The 16,030-nt window shown below is 37.6% G+C and overlaps 1 protein-coding gene across 1 annotated transcript; it reads left to right on the top strand.

Moving 5' to 3' along the window:
• Nucleotides 1-4,280: 4,280 nt before the first annotated feature.
• LOC113427809 (fetuin-B-like) lies at nt 4,281-14,505 on the top strand. Its single transcript, XM_026690350.2, has 7 exons — nt 4,281-4,487; nt 6,097-6,207; nt 7,217-7,304; nt 8,606-8,772; nt 10,110-10,223; nt 13,413-13,502; nt 14,338-14,505. Exons 1-7 carry the CDS (start codon nt 4,281-4,283, stop codon nt 14,503-14,505), a joined length of 945 nt encoding a protein of 314 aa, XP_026546135.2.
• The last annotated feature ends 1,525 nt before the right edge of the window (nt 14,506-16,030 follow it).

Here is a 16,030-nt window from a genome sequence, read left to right as displayed (position 1 = left end):
GCTACCACGTCCCTTTTAAGAGTTTACAATAGACCAGAGGGGGGGAAAGGACGATCTCCCCAAAGTAATGGAAGGGTTATGAATATTCAAATGATGCAGCAGACGGAGACAAGGGGTAAGGCAGAGGGAACATTCAGTCTGTGCAAAAATGTTAGAAAGAAACATAAGATTCCAAAAGAGAAATATAAAAAAAAATCAAAAAGTCAATAAATGATGAAATTCTAAAAAAGCTAAGAGATGATGGATAGAGATAAAATATTTATCTTGCAATACGGTGACTGTATTAAAAACTAATAGAAATTATAAATTGGTAAAATAGTAGTACACATATTGACATATAATAGAATTTATTATAACCACAAATATATTAAGGCTAGGTGCTGGAAGACTTTGATTAGGTATATTTAAATGTATTATTATGGTTAAACATATGTAAAAATATATTGAAACTTATAGCTCTCAAGGACTAGAAATTCAGGGGATTTAGAGATATAATTATTGAGATATTGGAATTATGTTGGGGCATTGAGTAAAATTTAAAATATCAAAATATTAGTGATTCAGCAGGGGACAGCAAACACATTGTATGAAGAAATGTTATTGATGTTTAAACATATTTATGGAGAAAGTAATAAAGAATCATAAAGAGAAAATGGTATTGTTTAAAGACAACAATGTGAATGTGGAAAAACCCAAACAAACGTGGGGAGGAAATGAGTACAAATTGGGAAAATAGTATTATTTATACTGATATATAAAAGAATTTATTATAATTACAATGTGCATATTAAGGTTAGAAGACAAAGATTATGTATATTTAATTGTATTATTAATGTTAGCATTGTGTAAAAAGTATATTGACCAGTCAATACACCAATACACTGACCAAAAAATATGTATGATTGTTTTTGTTTTTGTTTTTGTTTTTTAAGCAAATTTTATTAATTTCAAAGACAAACAAATCATCATCAACCATTACATATTTGAACCTTTTTCCATTATAAATTTTACAAGTCAGATAAAACCTTATTTTATACAATACAATTCTATTTTAAGCCATTTCCATATGAGCATAAAAATACCTCTTATCCAATTTCTCTTTACTTCTCTTTACTCTTATTCAGTTTCACTATTATTATTTCATCTATTTCTTTCTGACTTGATTACCATTATTCTCATTCTGTATTTCTACAAGGTTTTATTAATACTCTCAAAAACATAAACACACAACAAACAAACATATAAAAAATCTTTTAGGAAAGTAACTTGGCCCCAAGTACCTCTCTTTATATGGGCTTCAATTATATTCATGCTCATCTTACATATCATTACCTATTTTGTTTACCATTCTATATCTTCTATATAAACTTCTCCACACATTTCACTCTTCATAATTCTATCTTATTTAATCCATCTTAATTTAAATCATTATATTTGTATCTTTTGCCCATTCTTTATTATCCCTCTATCTCATTCCTTATAATAAAAAAAAGAATTTCTCCTGAAATCACTAATCAGAGTATGATGCCTTTCTATCCTCCCCCTAAATTAATTAGATTAACATTTAAAATAACACCTAATAGCCAATCTGATTCTGCTTGGTACATTCTATCTACTACTTTTTTTCTTTTAATAACAATAAAAACAGAGTAATAAATCCAAAATGATTAAATACATAGTTAAATAATAAATCTAAATATTAAATCTTATAACATTCCCATTGCCTTTCCTTTTAATATTTTATTACATTTTAAAATCAATCATTGTTAAACATTTCAACATTTTAATTTCTTATTAACTCTTAAGCCATTCTAATTTTCTATTTCTAATACAGATGTTACAATACCATCTTATGTACCTTGCAAAATCTTTTTTAAGGAAATTGTACTTTACCCTTTGTCCCTAAAAAAAATTCCTCTTTTCCCATCTAATTTCAAAACTTTGTGGCTTTTCTCCGCCTTTCCCCTTTCTTTCTTCCCCCACCAAATCTTCCTACCCCCCTTCTTCTAGCCTCTGCCTTGCTAGCATCCCTTCTCTGTTGTGTTCCCATTTTCTTTTGTTTACTATCATTATATTTATTTTGCATCTTATTTTTCTCTTTCTTAAATGTTTTTTTAGATCTTAAGTCCTTCATTTTCCTCGCTTTCTTTCTTCCTTCTTTCTTAGTTAAATTTTGGAATTCATTAAAGATGGTGTCTTCATCTTCTTCTTCTTGTTGTTCTTCTGCCTCCATCTGTTGTATTGTTTGTTGATAGTTAACCAGCGCCATTTCTAAAAATAGGAAGGCTTTTTCCATACCATCTTTACCGGCTGCTTTTGTTTGCTCATATTCTTCCCTCAGTTCCTCAAAAGAAAAAGCCATTATAGATCTTTTCTTTTCTTTTCTTTTTTCCCTCTTTCTTCTTACACCAACCAAGATATTTCAAAAAAAAAAAAAGTAAAACAATCCCAAAATCCACAATCCTCAATCAATCCAAGCCAAGACAAAATTCTCCCTTTCTCTTCCAGGGGTAGTATCAGACAAAAGAAAAAAGAAAGTCCAAATCTGTATTTTGAAGCCTTATTGGAGTTATATTTCTGTCTTCAAATCCTTAAGGCATCTCCTCCAACAAAATCAAACCAGATGAATATATTTTTGTCTCTCCCTTCCGACTTATCCCATAAAGCTAGTTTTACCTGAAAAAAACAGGTTTCTCAATATCCACTTATTAATTCCGTCGGGAAGGAGAGTAAACTTTCCTTTCAGCACCACCAAACTGCCGCTTTTTTCCTCTTCTAGAAGGTATCATTCAGAAAGTCATAATTTTCAGGAATTTTGTTAAATATGTCTTAGAGTCCTGGGAACCAAGAAAAACTTTCTCTTTTCAAAAACTTTCTCCACTTCCTCCTGCGCATTCTTACCCGGCTGCCAGCTTCTTTGTGGCAGCCATTGCGGACCGCCTCTGCACCGTCTTGGGAAAAGGGGGTTCTGCCGGCCGGGGAGGGGGTCTGCAACACCCCCAAACCCCTCTCCGGATCCCCCCTATCTTCAGCTGCCCCTGCAGGGCAGCCTAGCTCCAGACCCGTCCGGATCGGAGCACCAAAAACGGCTAGCGCAGCAAGGATCACGCAGCTTCGCGAATCCCTGCCGCTCGCGAAGCCGACAAACCGGAAGTTCCCAAAAATATGTATGATTGTTAAAGGAAATTACAAATAAAACATACATACACACTCACAGAGAGACAATCACCCCTCCCCCTAGATTTCACCCTAAATTTAAACAACAACCTGTGATATAAACTGAGTTGAGAAATAATGGCAGGCCCAGAGTTCTGCAATGCCTCTCAGCAGTTCTGTACTACAACTACATACTACTAATTTATAATGAGCTAGTACTCTAGGAAAATAGACAACTAACCCCCAAGTTAGTCTTCACATCGGTGCATGTCTTGTGACTAAAACACACCCACATTGTCAGACATTTTGCAGTGAACATATGAGCCATTTTCTGATCAGCCACACCCACAAAGCTTTTTTACCATAAACAATACTCACAGTGTTACGAACTAAGAAAACACGTTAGTTTAAACCCTAATAGTTTTACTTCCACAGCAGGCTCGTAATCCTGCACTTCTGATTGGCCCGCGGTTTTAGCAGGTCGTGATTGGTCGTCTCTGACTAATCTGATTGGCTGACAGCGGGTCGCCGCTGATTGGACGCTCCCAGCGCGGCAAACTTAAACCATTGGACATTGTGACAGCAGCCAGCTCTATAAAAGGAGCTGCTGCTGCCCAAGTATTTTGCTCTGTTCTGAAGTCACTAATAAAGAGTTGGAGTCACTATTCGATGCCTCGTCTCCGTTCTTGCGCCCACACCTCCAGATCTAACACACAGTATAAATTATTATACATTAGCGATACTCATAACTTTTAAGCATTCTTGAACTTTTCCAAAGAAAGAGGGAAAGGTTCTTTCTTTCTGCAGTGAAACTGATTTGAATCCAAGAATATGACCACAGATGAAAATTCCCCAGCCAAGATGTACACTTTAAATCAGGGGTGTCCAACCTTGGCAACTTTAAGACTTGTGGACTTCAACTCCCAGAATTCCTCAGCCAGTTGGACACCCCTGCTTTAAATCACAGGATGAAGTGGAAAGGTGTGGTCCAGCATAAGAATAAATATTAGCTATTGATTTCAAAGTATATATATAGAGAGACATGGGCAAGGCTCTTTCAGAACTTGGCTCTTCTCAGCATAGTTTCAGTTTCTGCCCTCTCTGATTCTGCAAAAATTTCCAAAATGGTTCTTTTTATTTCATTCTTAATTGGGATACAGATAGTTCATACGTTGGCTGCCTCGACAGCTCCTTCCTTCGTTTACCCATCATGCAATTCTTTGGTGGTAAAGGCTGCTGCAGAAGCAGCCCTTAACAAAATCAATTCAAATCGGAAACAAGGCTACTTTCTTGGCCTCCAGCGTATTTTTGATGTCCATGAACTACCCCAGGTAAGATCTCCTCCTTCTGCTCACTTTTTCCTTTCCTTCCATTCAACACCAGCCATTCTGCCGCCAAATCATCGAAGCACTTCTGTATCTAGGCAGGGTAACCTGCAAAAATCACTTGATGCCACCCAAGAGATATAACCAAGATTTGGTAGCGCTAATAAAATGAGAGTCAGTGGGAAGCTATTGTTTGTCATATATCCTAGAAGCAGGGCCAGTTTTACCACAGTACTGAAAGAGGAGCAACAAAGATGACTGGAGGCTAAAACATATGAAGAACGGTTGCAGGAACTGGGTATGTCTAGTCTAATGAAGAGAAGAGACGAGGGGTGACATGATAGCCATGTTCCAATATCTCAGGGGCTGCCAGAAACAAGAGGGAGTCAAGCTATTCTCCAAAGCACCTGAGAGCAGGAGAAGAAGCAATGGATGGAAACTAATCAAGGAGAAATCAAACCTAGAACTAAGAAGAAATTTCCTGATAGTTGGAACAATTAACCACTGGAATGACTTGCCTCCAGAAGTTGGGAATGCTCCAACATTGGATGTTTTTAAGAAGAGATTGGAGAACCATTTGTCTGAAATGGTATAGGGTTTCCTGCTGAGCATGGGGTTGGATTAGAAGACCTTCAAGATCCCTTTCAACTCTATTTTTCTGTTATTCTATTCTGTTACTAAATAGAGTGAAGCAACTAGTGAACATTTTGTGGCAGATCTTGATATCACCGGTCACCCCACCCTTTTTTTTTTTTTAATGGGACAGGCAATGCCTTTCTAAGTTAATTCTTTGAGATCAGGTTTGGTGATAATGGATACTCACCTATTACTAGGATTAAAATAACTGTTTTGCACCATGTGGCAAACCATCCGGAGTAAACCATGACTCTGGATACTGAGCCTCTCTAAATGTCTTTGCATATAAAGTTCCAACACGCTATATAGTTCTTTTCTGTCAAACTCTCCAACTGCACAGGGCCTGCAGCCTATATACGTAGCATTTAAAGATTCTCAAAGATGTGATTGGTGTTCTAAATTCAGAGAGGGAAATTTAAACAAGGGACAATGAAGAGAAAAAGCTTGAAAGGACCAAGGTATATCTACATTATACGACCTGCCCTTTGCACACACCAAAGTAACCAGTTTGTTCTGGATGTAGTAGTTGCTATCCGTTGTAACACTGAAATACTGGGAGATTCACCCTGAGGTCTAGAAATTCTCTTCCCCTTCATCAAAGATTAAGCGGCAGCATTGCAGCATCTTACCAGAGCTACAAAACATTTTGCCATGGGCACAAATTGCTAAACAGATTTTTAAAAAGTCATTAGTCTTGGATCATAACGCCTGCATTAATTGAAAAGCAAGATGGATGCCAAATAGATTGAATAAGTAAATAATTACAATTACTTGGACCCCTTGCCTTTTCGAGGAAGCTGCTGGACTCAGCCGAGAGCACAGTTGGCTTCTTGAGCATCAAGTGAAAAAAAAATCAACTGACCTCCTGTCTTTTTTTTTTTTCCTAATGGTGATTTGAATGTTGACTTATTTCCATCTAATGTGTTTAAGGTGATCGACACCCTGACTCGCCTTTTCAGGAGTTTTTCTTTGTCCATAGAAAAATGGCGATTCTCTTTTCTACCTCATCTTGGATGTGTTAGAAACCGAATGCCACATCCAGAGCGGGAAAAAGTGGAAAGAATGCAAGTTTAGAAGTGAACAGGGAACAGTAAGTAATCGATCTATTTACTTAAATAATTATTGATGGAGTTGGGAAGGAAGTAAAATCTGGGTTTTGAACTGGTTTGCAAAGGAGGTGGAAGGAGTTACTCTACTCACTTGCCCTGTTGCAACAGATCTCTCTCTTCAGAATAGTCCTCACCACTTCTCCCATCTTGCCATTGGTTCCTTGGCATGTCTGTGCTGGTGATAATTCCCTGCACTGAAGTGCTATTTCAATTCAATGGCATTGTACTCATGAAACATAGCATAAGAGGTGGGATTCTACCAGTTCAGACCAGTTCAGGCAAACCATTTGTTATGATTCTGCACAGTTCAGAGTTAGAGTAGAACACTTGCTAAGCAACTGGCCATTAAGTGAAGACCACTTGTATTTGGTTTGCCAGACACATGGCCACACCCACCCCATCACATGACTACCAAGCCATGCCCACAGAACCAGTTGTTTAAAAAATTGAATCCCACCCCTGCATAGCATTGGAAGGGAGGGAGATGAATGGATCCAACCTCTTCTCACTGCAGGAACTCAAAGGAAAGCCTTCCTGACCAAGGGCTCTCAGAGCATCTGGTGGTAAACCTATTTAGGGACAGAGAGATCTCACAATTTCTCTTGGCTGTCCCAGTGGCTCTTACACATGGGAAGGTTCTCTAAATATTTAGTCTGAATCTCCCTCCTGCAACGTAAACCAGACTTGAGGTGCAGATCAGGGATTCACAGATATCGGGGATTCACAGCTCCGGCTTCAAGATTCTGGTAAGATGTAGAGCCTGACATTGGTTCTTCCATGTCTGCACCCTGGAAGGAGAGGAAGCAGTTCTCGGCTATCTTCTAAGTGAATCCATTGTTGGTATTGAAGTTGGTCCTTCCCTCTCCCCCACTGCCCAGTCCTTTGTCAAACAAACCATCCACATGTCCTTCAAGTTCTCAACTTCAGGTGTCTTCACCATTGGGGAAATAATTGGGTGGCATTAACACTAACTACTTTCTCTTGTTCCAGTTCTATGGCCAATGCAAAGCAGTAATTCAGTACAATGGGAAGTCAAAGAGTTCATTCGTGTACAGACATAGCTGCAGTTTACGCTCTTGTATGTATCTTCCATGTTTGCTGTATGTAGATTTACAAGAAATATTGATCCAAGCACATATATCTCCCAATCACAGTTTACTGATTTCCCTACAGAAATCAAATAGATGCAAAAGCTCCAAAATTGTATTTTAAAGCCTTGTTTCATTCTTCAGGGTATCTTAAGAATACATCTGTAGTTTCATTTTCCTCTGTTTCTCAACCACAGCTGCTGTTTGGGCCAATTTCCTTTTAAAATAGCATAGCATAGTATAGCATAGCATAGCATAGCATAGCATAGCATAGCATAGCATAGCATAGCATAGCATAGCATAGCATAGAATAGAATAGAATAGAATAGAATAGAATAGAATAGAATAGAATAGAATAGAATAGAATAGAATAGCAGAGTTGGAAGGGACCTTGGAGGTCTTCTAGTCCAACCCCCTGCTTAGGCAGGAAACCCTACATCATTTTAGATGAATGGTTATCTAATCTCTTCTTAAAAACTTCCAGTGTTGGAGCATTCACAACCTCTGAAGTTGTTCCACTGATTAATTGTTCTGACAGGAAATTTCTCCCTAGTTCTAAGTTGCTTCTCTCCTTGATTAGTTCCCATCCTTTGCTTCTTGTCCTATCTTCAGGTGCTTTTGGAGAATAGCTTGACTCCCTCTTCTTTGTGGCAACCTCTTAGATATTGGAACACTGCTGTCATGTCATCCCTAGTCCTTCTACTGTAAATATTGTTGTTGCAGGTTTATGCATTTTTACACAGGTTTTTTTCCTGAGTGCATTTTTCTTATATATACTGTATAAGTATATTGCTCTTTGTTTGACAGGATAGCATTGAGAGCACTTGCCAATAAAGTCGCTAAGAGTTGAAGATGACTGAATGATTAAAACCACTACTATACTGATCTGTTACACAATATTAATGCCTACATTTCTGAGCAAACTTTTGAATTGCTATAAAACGAATTCACTATAAAATTCACTATAAAATTTAAAAACTAGAATTCAGATTTTTGTTCCTCATAGGCCCAAATGACATATTCTGCTCATGATGCATTTGTGACTATCAGCATAGGGGAGAGGGGTTAACCCCTTCTGACCTCTAAAACCAGGCTTCCCTGGTTCAATGCTGTTGACTGTTGGGTCAGGTTGCTAAACAGCTATGACCCTGATTAGATATAGGTTTGAGAGAGATGGTTTGTTTTCAGACTGAGCCAAGGTTTCTGTATTTTTCTTCATTTAAATGTACAAGCTCAAATTCAAATGTATCGTCTCCACCACTTTAAATAATACTTCTTTGCTTTATTAAAGTTTCTGGTTCTGTTATTACGCGTCTTTGCTCCGACTGTCCACGGCATGGAAATCCTTCTGAAGACAGTTTTCAGGAGATCGCAAAAGAGACCCTGGCCAAATTCAATGCTGAAAATAACCACTATCATTATTTTGGCCTTGTCAGTGTCACCAAAGCAAAGTTTCAGGTAAAGTTGAAGAGGAGTACTTTTGAGAAAAAACCTGATGCTGTAGCTTTGATTTGTATGGGAATTGCTACATATGTCAAATGTAGAAATTAAAAATGATAATAGAAATAATCCTAGAAGAGGATAATTAGAATAGAATAGAATAGAATAGAATAGAATAGAATAGAATAGAATAGAATAGAATAGAATAGAATAGAATAGAATAGAATAGAATAGAATAGAATAGAATAGAATAGAATACTTTATTGGCCAAGTGTGATTGGACATACAAGGAATTTGTCTTGGTGTAAATACTCTCAGTATACATAAAGAAAAGGTACATTCATTAAGAATCAAGAATCATAACGTACAACACTTAATGATAGTCATAGGGTACAATCAACAATCAAATCATACTAGGAAAAAGTCGATATAAATCGTAAGGATACAAACAACAAAGTTATAGTCCTACAATCACAAGTGGGAGGGGATGGGTGATAAGGAGTGATGAGAAGATTAACAGTAATAGTTGTGTACACTTTGTAAATAGTTGAACAGTGTTGAGGGAATTATTTGTTTAGCAGAGTGATGGCTTTTGGGAAAAAACTGTTCTTGTGTCTAGTTGTTCTGGTGTGCAGTGCTCTATAGCATCGTTTTGAGGGAAGGAGTTGAAACAGTTTATGTCCGGGATGTGAGGGGTCTGTAAATATTTTCACAGCCCTCTTTTTGACTCATGCAGTATACAGTCCTCAATTGAAGTCAGGTGGGTAGTAATTGTTTTTTCTGCAGTCCTAATTATCCTCTGAAGTCTGTGTCTGTCCTGTTGGGTTGCAGAATCAAACCAGACAGTTATAGAGGTACAGATGATAGGCTCAATAACTCCTCTGTAGAACTGTTTCAGCAGCTCTTTGGGCCGTTTGAGCTTTCTGGGTTGGCACAGAAAGAACATTCTTTGTTGTGCTTTATTTATTTTTTTTTTTGGATGATTTTTTGATGGTGATTAATTTATGTCTACATTCTTGCCAAAGAAAATGCATAGACAGATTCACAAAGTCTGCAGGAATCTGATGTAAAGATGATTTTAAATTTTATCTGCCAGAGGGCTTCTCAGAAGCATCCCATATGGATGGATCTCTGACCTTTGGACTATGTTACGTTCTATTTGATTACTGAATTTTAATATCCTTTTGTTAGTAAGGACACTTGACAATCCTACCAATCCTGCAGGACCTAGTGCTGAGAATTATGGGGACTATTCTGGAGGGCATCAAGCTGATAAAGATTGGCATGGCACCTAAATTATGAGGCACATCCTACAGAGACTATGACCCACTCTAACTGTTTATGACTTTCTACAGTGGGTTGTTGGTCCTTCCTACTATGTGGAATATACCATCCAGGAGACGTCCTGTCGCAAAAGTCCACCTGTGTCTGACATCACTCAATGCCCTCTCCTCCCAACTGAAACTGCAGTAAGTATTCACAACATTGCATAAAACCTAATCTGACATCATGGCTCAATGCATTCATTCTCAAGAACCAGCTGCTCATAGAGAATTATGTTCTTTATTCATTAACATCTGCTGGACACAATGACTACATTTATACATTTAAATTTTGCCAAAAATGGGATTGGATAATCTGTGGCAACACAGAAATTATATTCGTTTGCTGTATAAATCAAGGTACCCATTATGTCATGCTATAGGTTATTAGTTTGGCCATTGCATTGTTAAAGGCTAAATGTTTATTTTCTCATATAAACAAGAGGTAGATTTATCACACAAACAATATATCCCTAATATATTAAGTGTACTTTATGCAAATTCATATACCTATTAATATTATACAGTGGAACCTCGGGTCGTGAACGCTTCTGTTTGCGACCAAATCAGGCGATGACCAGAATTTTTGCTTCTGGTCACAAACAGATCTTTGGGTGGCGACTAAGCAAACCCAAAAATCGCTGAGGCAATTTTCTCTGCCGTGGCAATTTTCCCTTTGGTGCCATTTTTTTTTTTTTTTTTTGGTCCGTGCATGTGCAGATGGTCGTGTTTCCAGTCACAACCAAATTGGGTTGCAACCAGGGGTGGGATTCAAATTTTGTAACAACCAGTTCTGTGGGCATGGCTAGTTGGGTGTGGCCATGTGACTGGGTGGGTGTGGCTCACCTTTTTTTGGCACCAATGCTAGCCCCCCTCCATTTTTTGCCTTCCTGGGCCTCAGGGAAGCCTCCTGGGTGAAGCAGTAAGTAAGTGAAGGGAATCCCAGCACAGCTGATCATAGGAACAGCTGATCGTCAGGAGGGCGAAAAATATCTTAAGGAATGAAGGGGAAGAATATAGTCAGTAATGTCGGGCATGCGCGCAATGTTGTGCATATGCGATAAGGACTGACTGGGCAGAGAGGGGCGGGGCCAGTCAAGGACACAATTTGCCGGTTCTCCGAACTGTGCAGAATCATAACAACCGGTTCCATAGAACCTGTCCCAACTGGTAGAATCCCACCCCTGGTTTCAACCATAGTCCTGGAATGCATTACGGTCTCAACACGAGGTTTCACTGTACTATATCACAAAGTATGGTATCTTATATAGATATTATTTACGATACTCAACCAGGTTACAAATTTCCCTGTTCCATTGATTTCTTAACCATCTACCTTTCTTGGGTAGATAACACAGTACTAAAGGTAACACAGTTCTTTCTCTGACTTTCTCCTTCAGGAACTGGAAATCCTATTTCTTTACCCAGGGCTAAATTTTCCTTCAAGCTACATTTGATCCTATATTTTTCTGTCCCTCTCCTCCCAACACCCATGTGGGGCTACTTGGGGTTCAATTGTTTGTGTTTTCTATCTTATTGCTTCTCAATCTCTCCATCCTTCCGAGTTTTTGGGGTGAGGAGACAATTACATGGGGCTGGATGGCTGTAGCTAGTCTGCATCTTTAAAAATCTTGTAAGGCTGTTAGGCTCCACAGAACCATTTATATGCAGCTTTACCTCCTTTATGCACCACTGGCTTCTCCTTCAGCTCTCCAACTCAATACCCTTTCTCTCTCTCTCGACCAACATTTGCCTTCTGCACCTTCATAGTTTCTCTCTCTCTCTCTCTCTGCACAACAGTTGTAGTCGCTATGATGTTAAAGTACCAGGGGAAGCAAAAGCATAAGAAAGGAAAAAGCTCATGAGTTTGGACATAAATTCTTAAGTGAACACAGGAGTTGGGTTTCTACCACTTTGTGTTAAGATGATGTATCTCAATGAACTTGTTCTTTGAGGAAATGGAATGCCTCGGAGTTCGGTTTGTGATGGGTACATTAATTGGAATCTGACATTCCTGAGTTTAGCATTCTGAATGAAGCCATCTTTATAAATGAAGAACAACTGAGAGACAGAAGCTAATATAAGCTATAATAAATCAATCTAAAAACAAATAGAAAGGTTGAAAGATAATATTATTATGTACAGGTATGCTTATAACATCACTAGCATTAAAATGGAATATAATATTGAATAACTACTTTAAAAAACCATATATATTAATATTAGGATTGTATAAGCTTGGTTAATGTAATAACCATTATGAATATCATTATTGATGTTGGTATTCAAATGAATTATGCCCAGGGACAATATTGTTCATGTAGTGACATTGATGTTGATTTTAAAATAAAAATCTAATAAAACTTGGGGAGGGAGAATAAAAATAAAAACAAATAGATGTAATAAGTAATGACCAACGGTGGTTGACTGAGGGAGAGGCAAAACCGCATACTATTACTGTTTAACTTTTATTTCATTGCTGCTGATTTTGATTTTACAGTTTTCAAAGTTTTATACTTATGTTTTTATTCTGTTTTAAGCATGCAAGATTTACTCAGGTCACTGAGATGGGCAGAATGTAAATTTAATAAATAAGTGAATGCATAGTAATCATCCCACCCCAAAGCAGCAGAAAAGGTTAACATGTAAATCTACTTTCACGCTTTTATTATTCAACCTGAGGACATAATCTAAAATGTCCACTTCTAGAAATAGAGAGGAGGCATAGAATTTGGTAGTCTTCTACTCTAAACCAAACATCCGTAGCTGGAATCTTCCTACCATCTTGGAAAACTGGCTGTCCAATTTCAAATGATGGGCCTCACTTAACAACTGAAGGAAGAAGGCCATTCCAGTTAGTTTGTAACTCAATTCAAGCTTAGTAATTTATTATTTTCCAAGCCAACATGAAGCATAAAATTAGTTATCAGTTTCCAAAATTTGCAGGAGAATTCTTCAACGATCAGAGTATATAGGAATATAATCATTATAATACCAACATTCATATCTGGAACACCAAAATGCATTTCCTATTCTGGAAAATCTGCTTCAGGAAATCCATAGAATGATTGAAAAGAAAGAATTTAAAATTCTAAGAAGCATAGTGCAAGAATTCGGCTTTCCCAATGGAGCCTCCATCCACTGTAATGGGACCAAAGAAGCCATCATTTTGAGGAGAATTGACATGCCAATCACGGGGGGGAGGGGGGATGGAGAATTCTCTTTGATACAGAACATCTGAACAATCACATCGACTGCTATCCAACTGCATATTCGAAATTTTGGTAGATTAAATTTCTGGATTTTTGTTGATGAAAACTTTCTCTTTTGCTGTAGGAGAGAGGCCTATGCAAAGGCTCTGTGATAAACAAAGGGATGAAATTTCAGGAAACTGTCAAAGTAAAATGTGATTTCTTCTTGCGTCCGGTAAGTTCCTCAGACAGCTATGATCTGCAGAAAATATTCATTCCTGGGCTGTTGAGCATAGTTTACATTTTAAAACGTATTGACCGGGCTTCCTCCAACAAACCAACAGATTTTTTTAGTCAAATAATAACTCATTAAATCATTGGTTAAGACATGTTTTAATTAATGAAGTAGACAAAATTCTGCTCAGTTTGTTCTAAGTTACTATTATTAATTAAGTTTGTTGTGAGTTACTATTATTAATGATCTTTATTATATTACAATTTACAATTCTGTCTAAAGCCCCTGGAGTGAGGCAGCTTATAACTCTTAAAATACAGTAATGAAATGAAATGAAATGAAATGAAATTGAACAACATGCCCTCACCCAATTAAATATACAGAGAAAGACATTCATAGATAATTATAAAGTTATATGGAAAAGACCTTGGGAGATGGAGCAAAGAAATGCTTCTTAAAGAATACTCAGATAATCAGCAGCTGCATAATGGATGGAGAAAAAGGTTTACAAGGGACCCTCCCTAGTTTCTCGAACTGTAAAGGAGATTTGGGAGATTATGTATTTTCAGATTAGCATATTTCATCTTAATGTAGTCTTAGAGCAAAATAAAATTAGCTCATCTGGACATGTTTCCCGTCCATCCGCCTAGTAAAACTCACAATAATTAAGATCCTCCCTATGAAGATGTGTCGTTGGAAAGGTCTACCCTTGTTGCATCCAGAGAGCAGAAGTTATGAACACCAGTTGCCTTGAACATTTTCTGAAATAAGTAAATCTATAATCCAGATATGGTCAACCACCTAAGCAACTTTTCTCTATCTTTTGTCTTATTAGAAACGCCAGTCTCCTTACTCTGTCAGGCAAGTCATGCAAATTCTTCCTCCCTTCCCCAAAGGGTTTTCAGGATCATCTAAATGCCCAGGAGATGTTGCAATAAATGTCTATGGCCTTCAACTCCCCTCCCCTCCAAAGACTAATCCGCTTGAACAAAGTGATGTATAATACTGAAAGCTTAATTCAGAGGAAATCTCCCCCTCCCTCCATCTCTCTCTCTCCCTCCCTCTCTCCCTTCCTTCCCTCCCTCATCAGAAATTACAAAGAACAGCAACTACTTTTCTGCTCAAGGAAATATTAAAAATATTCAATAAAAGAAACTATCTTTGCAGTGGTTATTTCAGAAATCACAGGTTTTTTTTTTTCATTTTCACTTTTGAAGCAGAGACACAGCCCATGCATAGAATCCTGTGTCAATGACAGGCATTTTTCCTGTTGTAAGGAGCAGAAAAATTAAGTAGTTTTGAATATTTCAAAAACAATAAATAAGAGTATATAAGGTGGTTGTGGACACATGATTTTTCCCTGGGTGTTTCAGACTTAGAGCTTGGGAAAATGTTCTTTGAAATTGACGAGTAGTTGATATATAGAAATCCAGACATTTCTATACTCCTCATATGATACATACCTCTATTTTCAAGCTGCACATTGAACCATCTCTGTATTTGTCTAAAAAAAAATACAGCAGCAGCAAGCAAAAAACATTACAAAATTGTGACTATTTAGACCAGAGTTTGCATAATGGCTGGGGAATTTCAACATTGAGATCCACACATCGTAGTATTACCAAGATTGTAAAAATACTGAGTAATTCACGTGTTGGTGTGGAAATCCCCTTTAATGCATCCCAGAAAAAGAATATTCTAAATTCTACTTGAATACATGCAGTGAAGGAGACCCTAACTATGCCACAAACACTCTCCATTAAGTATTATGTTGCAGATTTGAACTTTGGTTATGCAGAAAGGTTGACATTTTCCCAATTTCCTTGTCATCAATAAATGCTTAGCAATCAGCCACACCTCAAAGGGCAGCTATTTTATAGCAAATGACACCCACAGAATCAGCCATTTTCTGATTACTAACACCCACAATCCCAGACATTTTGCAGCTAACAATATCCATAATATGAGACATTTGTTGACTAATGACACCCATAAGATCCTTTCATTACTAGCCATGTTCATCACTTTATAGCAAACATATCAGCCATTTTCTCACTAGCCACACTCTCAATCTTACTCCAGCCAACAAGGCCAGAGTATCAGACATTTTCTGACTCACAACATCAGTTTCTATCCTGTCAGTGCTGGTCACCCACCAACAAGATAGCAAGCTGAATGACTAGCACAGACCGGCAATATAGGAGAGGTGGTTCTTAAGGCCAAGCATTTCGTGCACATCTTGATTAAACATAGGCGAGCCCATTGAGCTCTGCCATTCACTGAGATATCTATTTTTATACGAAGTGAAGAAGTGGATAATTTGAGAAAGATCAGTCTCCTCCACACGTTTTCTGCACTTTTATCTCATTTTCCCCCGTAGCACATTTTACCCGATCCTTTATTCTGTACCTGCATAGACTTTCTAGTTAATCTAATACAACTAGTTGTGGTTATAATGGAGATTCACCAAGTACAAAATAAATATTTTGCCCCAGGTGTAAATCATTTTGAGCAACTGGTGGTTGTAT

This window comes from Notechis scutatus, chromosome 4 (assembly GCF_049901735.1).
Source record: "Notechis scutatus isolate UNSWTSFEM ecotype Mainland chromosome 4, rNotScu1.2, whole genome shotgun sequence".
Taxonomy (NCBI): domain Eukaryota; kingdom Metazoa; phylum Chordata; class Lepidosauria; order Squamata; family Elapidae; genus Notechis; species Notechis scutatus.
This window is presented reverse-complemented; position numbering and strand designations above follow the sequence as displayed.

Bases quoted from the DNA above. Each gene is read 5' to 3' on its own strand.
- LOC113427809 (XM_026690350.2), top strand. From the start codon at position 4,281: ATGGTTCTTTTTATTTCATTCTTAATTGGGATACAGATAGTTCATACG. The intron at 10,224-13,412 runs GTAAGTATTCAC...CTTTTGCTGTAG, and splicing joins TCCTCCCAACTGAAACTGCA to GAGAGAGGCCTATGCAAAGG. The intron at 13,503-14,337 runs GTAAGTTCCTCA...TTGTCTTATTAG, and splicing joins GTGATTTCTTCTTGCGTCCG to AAACGCCAGTCTCCTTACTC.